At 39.6% G+C, this 13,904-nt stretch overlaps 1 protein-coding gene across 2 annotated transcripts in view; it reads left to right on the top strand.

The window, feature by feature from the left end:
• The window catches only part of si:ch211-186j3.6 (neural-cadherin), a 359,727-nt gene that overhangs the window by 123,977 nt on the left and 221,846 nt on the right, over positions 1–13,904 (top strand). For both annotated transcript variants that reach the window (XM_087841852.1, XM_087841818.1), the window contains exon 7: positions 1,614–1,756. In XM_087841852.1, the coding sequence (XP_087697978.1) occupies positions 1,614–1,756 (143 nt within the window). The remainder of the gene's footprint in view (positions 1–1,613; positions 1,757–13,904) is intronic.

The following is a 13,904-nucleotide window of genomic DNA, read 5'->3' as shown; positions in this document are numbered from 1 at the left end:
TGGTTTTTCCATTTCACAATTATTGAGACCACAGTGTTCTTGAGAACACTCTGAGCTATAGAGATGGTCTCATACTATTGCACTGATCTGTGTTTTGCCTCAATTTGTCACGGACGTGTAAATAGAGTTCTTTGGACTTCATAGCTTAGGTGTTGGCCCTAACATGCAGGTCAGACTGCGGGAGCTAATACAGATGTGCAGTAGAGATAGACTCTAGGAGAGTTTTCAACATCTCAGGGATTAATCATGCAAATGGGATGTGTCTAGGCCAGATTCTGAAGTGCCACAGCAAAGGCACGGTATTTGTAAAAGAGAGACCCTTTTTTGAGTTTTTGCCTTAATCACATCCCTGTGTGATATTAATTGATATGTCAGATGAGGCGTTTGTCTTTGACCTCATGGTTAGATATGCACACTTGCTTACAAGGGATGCACTCTTAAATGTTTTAAAGCTTTAAGCAGAACTGTGAAAGCATTTCTGTCTAAGGTGATATTTATCCTTCACCTCTGCAAGAATCTCTTTGCCATTTCCCTTGAGCGACAGACGTGCAGACCTTTGAAATTTGATTAGTGTTCAGTCACGAGTGTCCTCTGGAGTGTTGAAGAATTTGTGAGTACTGTGCTGACAGCTACTTATGCCTGCTCAGTCTTGGTTTATTGTAGGAATAATCATAACATTACTTTCTATACGTAAGTTGCTATATGATTCTTTTTTTTTAATGCGAGTTGCATCTAAAAGTGAATTTCTGAGTTATTTCTCCTCCCCTGTATGCTGCTGCTCAGGAATCTGCTGGCTTACATATTTGCATCTGCTCAGGGACTGATTAACACCTGGGGCTCAAGGAGGAAGCAATTAACTATCTGGTATGACATGGAATGTGCAAAGCTGCATTCAGAAAATAGATTTCTCTCATTAAACAAGTGGCCTTTAACACACCTCTGTTACATGTTGTTGATTCATTGTGTTTGAGAGTGGCTCCAGATATGTTCCACTGTTATTACTGCTGACTTAAAACTGAGAACCACTTACACAGTCAGGCCCTTTATAGATGTAGCTGTAAACATGTGATGAAGCTCTCTTTGGTGACAGTAGGCAACACATGATGACGTAATGCCAGGCAGGAGGAATGAGCCATTTTTGATTATTGTACAGTCGAATATAGACAAAATGTTTTGAATGCTTAACCTGAAAAAATGGAAAATGCACTTTTTCCTTAACTTCACATTCTTCTAATTGTTGCTCTAATTTTGTCTCCATTCTTTAAACAACAATGTAGCAAACCTGTGATTTTTAGTGTTTTTAGGGCTCAGCATTTTCATAACTAAATTGCAAATACAATAAAAGATCTATGATATGTAGAGAAGGTGGTGCATTTGCTTGATAATACAGACCGTGTGTAACACAGTTACAATTCATATGAGTCAATATTTTTTACGAGCTTCCTTATGAGCTGTTTTGTTCTACGTGGCGGATTGAACTGCTGGTCCTGTATGGATTAGATGAAATAGATTTGAAAATTGACAATGCAGCTGTTGAATGTATCTCATTTTCACCATGTGTGTAGTTGAGGTGCTTATTGTGCTCTTGTTTTTGTGTGTTTTTTTTTTATCAGATATCGGACGTTTGTCTCAGAGGACGCAGGCCCCAACACATTGGTTGCTACGGTGCTGGCAAAGGACCCCGATGGTGATGGCATCACGTATAAGATCACCACAGGAAATGAGGAGGGCAACTTTGTCATTGACAACCAAAAAGGTTTGATAACTGGACTGTTTGTAGTTTTCATTTGATCATTAACGTTGAATATTCTTTTAGCAACTGCTTGTTTCCAACTCCATATTTGTATTTTTGAACACTGCTACATGATTCGTCCTTCAAAAGCAATCATTATTTGTCCTACACTGGGCCGTCTTGCAGCCCCTCAGTTCATCTTCTGTCTGAGCAAAATGGTTTATTCACCTTGCCCCTCCCCTTTCTTCTGATAGGCTGCAGCTAGAAAAGAGCAGGTTGGAACTGGAAGTGGGTGGGGCTTCTGTGCTGACCGACAGAGCTGTCTAAGGATATCTGCCTTGCAGTTTAACAGTTTTTACCTCACAGAGATGCCTTACTCTTGGAAATGTTCAAACTATCTATGTTTAAAAGTAGACACATAACAGAAAATAAGGAAAAGCAGGATTTTTTTTCCTCTACATGTAGATTATGTACAGAGAAGAATTAAGAACTTATGTGCAAACACCCCGCCCTTCAAATATGTGTCTCATATGAGTTTTCTGTCCCTCCTCTGTGGCACTGCATTGCCTGTCTTCTTTTGTTTTTTAAAGCTCAAGGAGACTACATGTTTGAGATACACTTACCTGCTCCATGGTGGTGCATGATGAATTATTTTTATCTTGCTGCTTAAGATTTTAGGGGAAGAATCCTAGAACCTCAGGCTGCTTGGGGCTCTGTTATTATTTTGCTCTTCACCCATTTAGCACAAACCCTGAAAGATCCACAAAGTGTTCTCTTTCCACAGTTATTTTCACCTTGCTTTGCAGTGTTTCTTCCCTGCTCTATTTACATACACCATATAAATATAAAAGCTCCGTATTTTGTCAAGTGTGGCCCCAGGGGGTCTTGAAAATATGCTTTATAGTGTGTGTTTTGGTTTAATGTCCTTCACCACAGCTACTGTTCAGTGGATGAGGATGCTTCACTGGCGCTCCTCTTACTGCTAGCAGCTTTGTAAAAGATATTGAAATTCTGACAGGTCGTGTCATAAAGACATTAGAATTACCAGCCAAAGTGTGAAGACCATTTTCACAGTCCCTCAGTAACAAAATACCATCTGAGGTTTATAGTCACACATCTCAAACTTCCTCCGAGGCAGGTGCAGTAATGCCAGGAGCAATATGAAACGAGAAGCTGTGTTAATGACACAGTGTGTGTTTTGTGTGTGTCCGGGAGCCGTAATAGTGGCAATTTCATTGCGGTTCGACCCTTTTTGTAAATTGAAACCCCCCTTTGAATCTGCATTTCACATCACAGGGTAATACCATGACTTTTACAAATTCAATTACTCAACTTCAAGGCGCAATTTCCTCTGTTCACCTGCAATGACATTCACTGTCAGCTGATAGCAGCGGCCATTTTATCAAGCGAAGAAAAGATTTGTAGCAATAACTCGATTTCGTCACCTATCAGAAGATGACTCTTTGCCATTTAGATTCTTGGCTCTGCTCGGGTTTTGTCACACTGACCTAATTTTTGCACGTCATCAAAAGTTCACTTTTTAATTCAAGTTTCTTTCAGGCTTTCTCAAACTGACAGCATGCGAGGTTTGCTATATGGGAAAAGTTAATGTTGACACCTCGCAAAAACTAATTGAGCCAAATTCATGACACTTGGTGAAGACGTGCTAGACGTGCATGGACAGTGGAAGACTCTAGACCGGGACCACGTTCCTTAAAAATGACAAAAAGGGGTGTTAGCTGAATTTCATCCCCAAGTGCCCTTCAAGCTAACCTGTTTTCGTGCAAAATAGATGCCAATATCTCATATACACATTATTTATAGTTGGCATATACTGATCAATTTAGCCGTTATCAGTTTCTTCGTTTTCATCTCTTCTCTTAAGGTCATTCTGATCAGAGGCTGCTCACTGACCTACTCAGCACAGCACACATTTATACTTGTCACTGTAAACCAGCACAAGCAGTTTCAGGACCTTCAGCTGAAGAGATGAAGCGATAGCTGTCATTATCAGTCTTCTCTTTTTTGTTTTTAGCTTCTTTTCAGATTTCAGATTTAATTTCAGACGTATCAAAATGTTTTTTTTAGAAAAGGCTAGGGTTTGGATCTTTATCTGAATTTGAGTTTATGGCACATTGGGCTTCTGCTCAGGCTAAAGGTGGGGAGAGTTGAGAAATATGATACGATCAGGATAAAGTTACAAAAATAAAAGGAATTTCCAATCTATGGAGCCCCGCAGGGGACATGGGAGAAAAAAAAATTAAGACGGACTTTTGCGAGATCTCGCAAAACAAACTAAAAAGTTTTAGCCGCATTCTTCCCGTTAGCTCGAAACTAACGGGAGGTCGAGACCCACTACATCCGGGAGGAACACCGCTTTCCCGGCACATCGTGCCTCGACCTCCCGGTCGGCTTCGAGCCAGCGTCCGAAGAATGCGGCTAAAACGTTTGCGAGATCTCGCAAAACTTTTGCGAGATCCCGAGTTTGTTTTGCGAGATCTCGCAAAAGTCCGTCTTAATTTTTTTCTCTCCCATGTCCCCTGCGGGGCTCCGTACCAATCAAACACAAGATAGATAAGAAGATAAGATTAAGATAACTCTTTATTGTCATTGCACAGTCATACATAGTACAATAGTACAATGAAATTGGAAAACTGTCCCACGTCAGCACTACATACAACACAACACGACACATTACAACACAACATAGTAACTTAAATTAGTAATCAAATGTCGAATAGGTGTATGTGTATTGCACACTGTTATTATTCCAAACTTCCACGTTCCTAAAATAACCAGTAAAATGGTAGAAATCATGTTGTTTATTATAAGTGTGCACTTATACTCCGAGGGATACAACTAACTTACACTACCAACATTTTTACTCTAGTACAAAGATGCACTGACTTGTTCGTGGATGTGAAGATGTTTTGCTTTGCTTTTTTTGTTTTTGTGATTTAGAAATACAGTATGTATCGGTTTTACTTTTGATTTCAGTCCTTCTCAAAGCTTGTTTCTTTGCAATTTGCAAGTTGCACTAATATTAGCATCATAGGTAAAAAAGGGAATCTTTGGAAAATGCACATGCATTTTCACAGTATGATGATGGTGTTTGGTGTGTCCACCTTTTGGCTTTTACTGGTTGAAAGCATCAACCCGGTAGGCATTCAATTTCACTGAATACGTTCATGTTAGGCTAGCATTCTTTTGCAATGTTCCAGAAGCTTCTCTGATGTCAGGAGTGCTTGGCTTTCCCAGTTTTCAGGCATCGCTGAAAACGTTAAGTGGAGTTGAGTTCAGGTGAATGTGGAAAAAAGTCCATAATGGTCGGCACTCTCTAGTTTTCTTTGGTCTTCAAGTAGTGAAGCAAAGCGATTTGGGGCATTTGGGCTCATTATCCTGCTGCAGTATCAATCCCTTTCCACAAGTATGAGGTGTATGGCTTGAGAGAGACTTCTCCTTGGTCTGCATGGAACTGATTTGGTGCAGGACTCCTAGTTTAGCCAAGCACACCCAGATTCCAAACATTCCTACTACAAAATTTCACTGTGGATTTACTTTAGTGTTGTTCTGTCTCCTTTATATATCCTTTTATGCATGGTTACATTTTTTTTTCTTTTTTTATTCAAATGCTGTGACATGCTGGCACATCTTAACCCACCCCAAGCATCTGGCCTTATTTCTCCAAGTGGTTTAGAGCTGCAACTCATCTTCTGAGACGGCCTCCCTTTGAGAGAACTTTTACTGATGCATTCTTTTAATTTCCTCAAGTACAAACATATTTTAAGTAGTGCTGTCAGCGTTAATCTCGTTAAAATGACGTTAATGCCATAACCGCATTAACGTGGCAAATCTCCGTTAGCGAGTTAGCGCGGATCGCCCCGTGCATGGGGCTGGATGGCACTAACGCTAACACGTTGACGCCATGCAGCCCCACGCACGGATGATGTGATATCGTCGTGTTGGTGTTGTTCCCAGATCATCATGAAAATGTTCATCCAGGATCAACATTGCAAGTGACCAATCACATTGTTGTGACATTATTCTTTTGCGCGCCAAGCCATTCGTGCATTTATGAAATTCCTATGTTGCAAGGACAATCTCAGTTCTGCTTACCATCTATTAAAGGGTTACGGTTACGGTTAAGGTCCGTTGATCGGCGGACAGAAGCGGTTTCTCGCAGCTTAAGTATAGTTTTTTGTTTTACGGCAGTTTTTCCCGAAGTCGCAAAAGTATGACGTCGCAACATTCTGATTGGTCACTTGCAATGTTGATCCTGGAACAACATTTAGTATGATGATCTGTGAACAACACCAACACGACGATATCAGATCGTGCCCCCACGCACGGGGCGATCCGCATTAACTCGCTAACGGAGATTTGCTGCGTTAATGCAGTTATAGCGTTAACGTCATTTTAACGAGATTAACCCTGACAGCACTAACTTTAAGTCAAGGTGACTGATTGTGACAAGGTCCTGATGAGTGTATCATGCCCACTTCAAAGTCTAAATTTGAAACTCTGCTTCAGTTTAATTACATATTTAACTGATTTTCAATGCAGACAAATTGGATGAGTTAAAAAAGAAAAAATTATACACATAATACACATTACTCATTGTTTCTTAAAAGTAATGCACTATTTTTCTTAATTACTCAACAAAGAAAGTAATTTATTAGTCTACTCATTACATTACTTTCACGTTACTGCAAATGAGCTGAAATACTTGCAGACAATGCTAAGTTAAAGTTAAAATCCAGCTGAGATGTACGGGTAGAAATGGAGCCTACAAGCCTGACTACAAACTTTGTCACTGATTTTGTTACCTGTGGAAAATCAGACTCTGGCTGCTGCGCTGGAGTAAACACTCAGCTTTAACAACATTCTGGGTTCTTGGCTAGCTTTGCGTTAGCATGCTGTCTGTACAAATGCTGCAAAGAGCTGATATTGTGTTAACAGCGATAATGTAGTTGTTCCTTTCTGGAGGCAGTTTGCAATTTACAATTGTGCTCTAGTTCTTCTGTGCATTTAAAAAAAAATGTCCATATCACCTCTGCTGAAAAGTTGCAGACTGATTCTTTTCTTCCTCCCGCACACAAACTCAAATCAGCTGATTGTAGCATGTCTGTTACATTTTTTTTCCCTTTCTATCCACCTAGCATGCAGATAACATAAGAACCTTTGTAACACAAAGACAGTATTGTAACTGTAATCTAATTACTGGATTGAGTAATTCATTACTTTGGAATGTGTTTTCAGTGTCTAGCATTCTTTTTTTTGCTTGCGTCAACCCAGTTTAGTGGCTGGAATAAATGAGACCTTGGGCCATTAAGGATGGGGATGCTATTTGGCGAGTGTAGCTGGAGCAGGAAGACATAGTGTTGGACTTCATATCCATGCTAAAACCACGCTTTAAATTGTTTCAGAAAATCTGTAGTTTATGTTTGACGTCATTATTTCAAGTTTAGTTCTGATCTTCAGAATGCCATATTCAGCATCATTCTGCAAATTTTTGAGGGGATGTGGAGAATCAAATTGTTTGTAAGGTGTTATTGCATATACAAAAAAATTGGAAAATGCATTCTGCATCAGTAAACTAACTAGATAGTTGGCCAACATATAAATAATGTAAAAAAGTCAGTATACGTGGAATCTCTGTGAACATATTTCTCCATATGAATATGATGAAATTATAGGCAAGAGGAAAGATTTCAGGACTGCGTCCTATTTCTAGTCAGGGTAGCACTGACATTCAAGTTGCCATATGGGCTATGTGGAAACAGAAGAAGCACAATGTGATGTCAGCTGTTGTCTGAAAAGTATTTAGCTCTTTAAATTTATCTGCATTCATAAATGGTGACCAGCAGACAGAGCAGGAAACCTCAAGTGGAAATGGGCTTTAAAAAATGGGCCTCTTCGCCCAGAAGCTCACACATCTGACAATAGCCAATGGGTTGTAAGATTGGGATAAGTGTAACATACGTTTTCTTCTGCAGAAATCCAACTCGCTTTGAGCATGCTGCAGTGTCCGTCCTCTGTGTCACTATCATATTACATTCCTTTAATAAGCCCATCTTTAGCTGTGATGGATTTACAGTAGATCCACACTATGACATTACACAGTTTGTCTGCACCAAAGTGTGTGAGCCAAAGTGTGAAACCATAATGCTTGTAATATGATCCAATATCTAGTTTCAAAGAGCCCAATATTTGGTCATTAAAAGTATTTTATGATTCTTATAATGGAAGGCGAGCACATTGGATTCCGCCCACCCTCTCCAGCCCATCTCATTCTCCCTCGGCTACTGATGAAAATCGTTTATTGCCTCTTCTCCCCTCTTGTTGCCAGCTCTCCCCTCTCACCACCTATCCTAAATGTCCGACAATCATTCAAGTGATTATTTTCCTCCCTTCCTGCAGGAGCAGCCTTGGCGGACTCCCTCTTCATGTTAATTTGCCTGTAACTCACCCCAGAATACAGTGTGTTTCCCTGAGATTTAAGACACCCATTAGGATGTGAGCAGGCCGGTCAATATGATGATCACGCTCTTCCTATTAAAACCCATAAATACTAAAACACCCGCTCTGTTGGATGGGAGGAACTATTTATTGACAACTGAGGGGAAATGCTGCAGCCAATAAACATGCTTCTATCATTTCCCTTTTTTCCCCTCACAAGTTTTATGGCATTTTGGAAGACAGTATTTCCTACAGAAGGAAACTCAGTAGCTGAGTTTGTTTTCAGTGAAGCCTCTTAGGTAAGTGTGTCATAGTGTTGTCTTGTTTTATATCTGTTATTTATTCTTTCCTCTTGAACCGCTTGCCTTCTGTCTATTGTGTTGGGTCTGATTCGCTGACCTGTGTGTGATCCCAGCTTTATGTAACAAACCCACATACTTTTGCCCTCATTCTTCAGCCCTGGTCCCCCCCGGCAAATACATTGTTATTCTCTCCCTCGCTATTCCACATCTGACTCTTCTTTAAAGCTTCTCCTTTTTCCATCTCTCCTGGCTCCAGCCTGGATTTTGTTGCATGATGCCGAATGGAGGAAGTGCTTCCTCTCTCCCTCTGTCCTCCATTCCCCACCCCACTGTGTCCTTTGCCTGCTGTGTCTCACTCACCCCTTGCTTTGTCCTCATCCTTCCTCCCTCCTGGCTGCCTTCATGTGAAGTGACGGATGCTTACTGACCCACAAGGAAACATCTTCTCCATCTCCAGTAGACTATGATATGTGCTGGCCCTGTTAACGGCAGCAAACACACACACACACACATGCAGAGAGAGTCAAACTCATTGTAGCTTTTTAAGTAATACACATGCACACGTGCATAAAATTTTTGTGTATATGTACAACAATATCTAAAATAAATAAGATCCAAATCTGACAAACATATACTTGCATGGTAAAATCCATAACTGCAATATAAGCAAACCTGAACACGGACTCGGAAAATCATGTGCAGATGTTTACATGTATGAATGTTCAGGATGTGTAGATCTACATACATGCCAGTGAACACTACCAGACACACACATGCACACCCTGCCATTACCCATAATGGCACAGGGACACAGATCTCATAGATTAGAACAGACGCTCGCTGTATGTTTTGTTCTTAGAATGTCCTAAAACCTTTTCCATGTCCCATTTTCAACCACTTACCCAGCATGCGTTTCTCTCATCTGAGGCTTTTAGGCCCTATTAGATGTTTATGCCAACCCAAAGCAGAGTAAAGCAGGGATCAGACTAAGGGGCGCCTCCGGTGAGCCCCATACGTGTAACGTGGTGAGCGAGCTATAGCCTCTCTCTGTGTCTGCCCGCTGCCTTTACTGAACTGGTCACATTTATCTGGCCCTCTGTCTCAATTCATTAAGCATGAGTGCACTACGCAGCACTGTTGGAGCAGTGTGGGTGGAAAGAGAGACAGAAGAGTGGACTAGTGCTTACACTCTTAATGCATCCTTCGCATTGGTATACATGTTTTTGAAATTTTTACTTCACGGGCTAAAAGAGTCCCACTTTCTGATATCAGGAATCTGCATACATACATACGCCATTGCTGCTGTTAGTATGTTTGCCTTTACCACTGCAAAGCAAGGCTTTATTTAAGAACATTAGCAAATTTGGGGGAAAAATACTCAGATTGTAAGACATGAAGATGTCTTTCAACAATGAACCACAATTGATGTAAAATCATGTCTAAGGGTTTCTTTAAATATGTCAACCAAATCTGGTTTTAACCTCTTGGCTATTCTGAGTGCCATGGCCAGTTAACAGGAATTCGGAGTCTCCAGAGGATGAATTGTAATGACTTTGGTGATTGCTGGGGCTCTACTTAACAAAAAAAATATGTCCGCCTTTGGCAGCTAAATTGGCACTCTTAAGTGTTATATTAACAGAATTAGCATTTAAATAGATATATGCTTTATTTATCCTTTGTGCCCAGTTTTCATCAACCCCAGTTTGTTGCTCTTTTTGTAACAAACAATTGTTCTAATTTTAGTCTCATTGTACCTCATTTTTCTTTATTTTCTTTGTATTTCAGTCTCTCGTAAGCCAATTCTACAATGCAACCCCTATCAGCCCCAGCCACGCACCGTACAATAGCCTATTTGGGTTGGAATAATGAGAAATTCAGAGAAAACCATCTAGGTTACTGTCTTTTTGGAGTATGAGCAAATTGCTTCTTCTTTTTCTTTTCTTTTCTTTTTTGTCCCACACAGTAAAGGCGTTCATATGACAAGGTTTAGGTTTAGTCATGAATACATTTAACTTCTGAAATGGCCAAACTTCAGCTGGCAGTCAGAAATGCAAGCATTGGATAACCTGCCTATAATTAAAACACTTTTGCTGGTCTTGAACTACAAGACCAGCAAAAGTTGAGCTTAGAATACAAGGAAACAACCTTTCCTGCAATAATTGTGAGGCACTCCCATCTCATACAATAGCTATACTAAAGGCTTGCCTCATTGTTGGGTTTGTCCATGTCAGTATGAATATTTAACTTCATAGTAAGATGGAGAATTTCCTCCTTTCCCAACGTTTTTCTTCTTCTTTTTTTTTTTTTTACAACATGAAAAAAGGGGGACAGTTAAATGCTTTATATTGTAATTACCAGAAATATTGGCATAAAGGTATGGCCTTTTTCAAGAAAATTCACTGCCCAATCAAAAAGCCTGACTGTTCAGTTTGTTGCCGTGCAGCCCCGTGACAATATAATGGCTGGTTGTAAAAGATGCCCTTATCAGTTCGTGAATTAATTCAAACGAAATAACAGCTCAGGGAAGAGCTGGAGAGGTGAAGACTCATTGAAGTACCCTTTAATTACCAGCCAAGTGCAAATGTGTGTACAATGAAGTATGTATTACTGTTGTGTATTCTCATTAATTAATGGATTGATTTGGAGTTAGTTTTCTGACACCAGTTTAATTAATCTTTAACAAGTTAACATAATTATATACATTTCTTGAGCAAACACATTGACTGCACTGTTCTTAAAATGAAAATCTGATGCATGTGGGAAGTTTTTAGAAAAATAGTCACAGTTCTCGTGGGATTCGTCTGTGGGATTTTGTTTTGTGGTCAGTTTGTTTTACATGGTTATTGAATTATAGTTTCAATTCGGTCTGTTGTTGTTTTGCTTCCTGTTAGTTGTGTGTTTACTTCAGGGTGTTAAGTTTGCAGTCGGGTCCTTGTACTTTTCTTGTTTTAGTATTTAGTCAGCTTGTCTTTCACTGTTTCATTATTTTGGTGTCATTGTTTCCTGAGTGTCATTCATTCCATTATATATGCAGACTTCACTTCTTTACTTAGTTCCTTCAGTGTGTTGTTCTGTTCCTTTTTTTGTCTTCTCCCTCTAATTTCCTTCATGTGTTCATGTTTTCCTGTTTCTGTAATTGTTAGTCACTTCCTGTTTTACTTTGGTAGCTATTTGTCCCCTGTGTCTTACATTTAGCTTTTCTTCCTCTACTGTGATTGTGTTGATTGTGTGCACCTGTGCCTCACTTCAGCTGTGTAATCATCATTAGCCATTAGCATGTGAGCGTTAATATGCCTTCTCACATGTGCTTTCTTTGGAGTTTGTTCCCTGCCTGTTTATCCGCTTGAGTTTTTCACTCCCCTTTGGGCTTTGTGCTTGCTCTGGACTTCACATTGACAGAATAAAAGGTTTTCTTTTTCTTTATTAAGTCTGCATTTGGGTTCTGAGCCTGCACTCACTGGCATTTCAACATAATTCCAGCATTATTAGTTTGATTGTGACATTTCTGCGTGTACCTCTGTTCCCCCTCTTCTCTTTTTATATGAGCCATTTTTTTACTTTGCTTAAAGCGTAAAACTTTCCTTTTAGATAAAACATGTAATTAGGGCTGGATCAGGTGACCCTGAATCCTCCCCTAGTTATGATGCAATAGGTCCAGGCCGCTGATGGCTTCCCATGATGCAGTGTGAGTGATTTTGTTTTCACTCACTGTGTGTTTATACAAGTAGGATTGCTGTTGTTTTTTCTCTGTTTTCTGTGTTATTATAGGATCTACCTTACAATATAAAGCGCCTTGATTATTAAAATATAATCATATATTATATGATATATTAAAATTGAATTAAATGTATTTCTGTTACAGGTTTTGTTTTTAAAAAATCTTGTCAAAATTACATATTAAATGCAATACTTTTTGGTATTTGCATCATATTTGGTAAAAACAAAGGAAGCTAAATGTTGCTGGTCTGACACTAGGTTAGTTTATCTTCTGATGGGTTTTTTTTTCAGTGCTTTTGAAAAGATATTTTACAACAATGCAGTCTCTTTCTGCACTGACAGGAACCCATTTTGCGGTGTAAGGTGTTTATTACACACATAATTAGAGTCAACGCTTTGTTTTTCTTTATCTCTGAGCAATCGTTTTTCATTTCATTTTATTTTTCCCTACATTTTCTTTCCTGACTATTGTTCTCTCTTTTCTGTACACACACACACAGGCACTTGCAGACACATGCACCTACATGTAGCCTTAAACGTGAGCATCCATGCCAGGGAACCAGCTATTGTGACAGAGACCTCCTCCGTGGAAATCTTTTGTGAAACAGCACGCACACAAAGACAAACAGAAGCGACATACTGTACGTGTGCAAAAATCAGCTTGTATGGCATTAACTCTGATAGAAAAGAACATTTTCTCCTCTTGTTCATGATTTGTTTCTGGTGCCATTCATTTCCAGAGAGTGTTCTAGAAATCACTTAGTTCAATTCTTCATTCTACATGTCATACATGTCTGCGTACTTCGAACACACACTCACACAGACACACACAAAATAAAATATACTAAAATGAAAATCGCACATCTCCAGTTCATCTGTCCTGTTGGTCTGGTAAACACACAAGGTTGTACGGTGCACATACATGTACATGTGTGTCTATTATAAGTGTGTATATATGACTCCAATTGCAGTCTCTCTTGGGAAATCGCAATCAAATAAACACATGCCTGCGATAGCACCTGCCCCTGCCTCTGAAGATAAGAAGGCTGTAATAAGTGTGTCCACATTTTGAGCCCACACACTCGCACATAAACACACACACAAAGTAAACAGAGCACCAAAGGGTGAGATGAATACAGAGTGGAAGAGAGTCATTCAGAGCAGAGAGTGGGATGCAGATGAGACGCCTACGCCGGACTGAAAGAGAGGGTCAGTAAGAGAAGGAAAGACAGAGGATGAAATGGAACGAAGGTGCTAGAAGGGAATACCAATCAATCCGACTATTCATATGTTGTGTAAGCATAATTAATGAAACATCCCTGAGCTCAAAAGTGAAATTAGACCGTCTTTGTTCACTAGTGACGTCTTTCCCCTCACGATTTGGCTGCTGTTGTGTTACTGTTTTTATTTTTTATTTTTGCAAAGATTTTTAAATGATGTTCTCGGTTGTTTTACTTCAGTGCCCAGTATGATTTGATTACGCATTCATATCACTTTCCTGCAATATTGTTCAAACTCCCAGCCATCTAATGTAGTTTAGCATTTTTCTAAATAAAGTGCTCATTTGTTTAAAGACTATAATATCAGGCAGCAAATGTTATTTTGGTGAGTCTATTGAAAGTCTGTTAAAACCTCAGGGAACACTCTGTGTCTGGTTAAAAAATACTGCTGTTGAGATGAAGTGTCATTTGTGC

The sequence above is a fragment of the Neolamprologus brichardi genome, chromosome 1 (genome assembly GCF_056152115.1).
Source record: "Neolamprologus brichardi isolate AB-2024 chromosome 1, ASM5615211v1, whole genome shotgun sequence".
Classification (NCBI taxonomy): domain Eukaryota; kingdom Metazoa; phylum Chordata; class Actinopteri; order Cichliformes; family Cichlidae; genus Neolamprologus; species Neolamprologus brichardi.
This window is presented reverse-complemented; position numbering and strand designations above follow the sequence as displayed.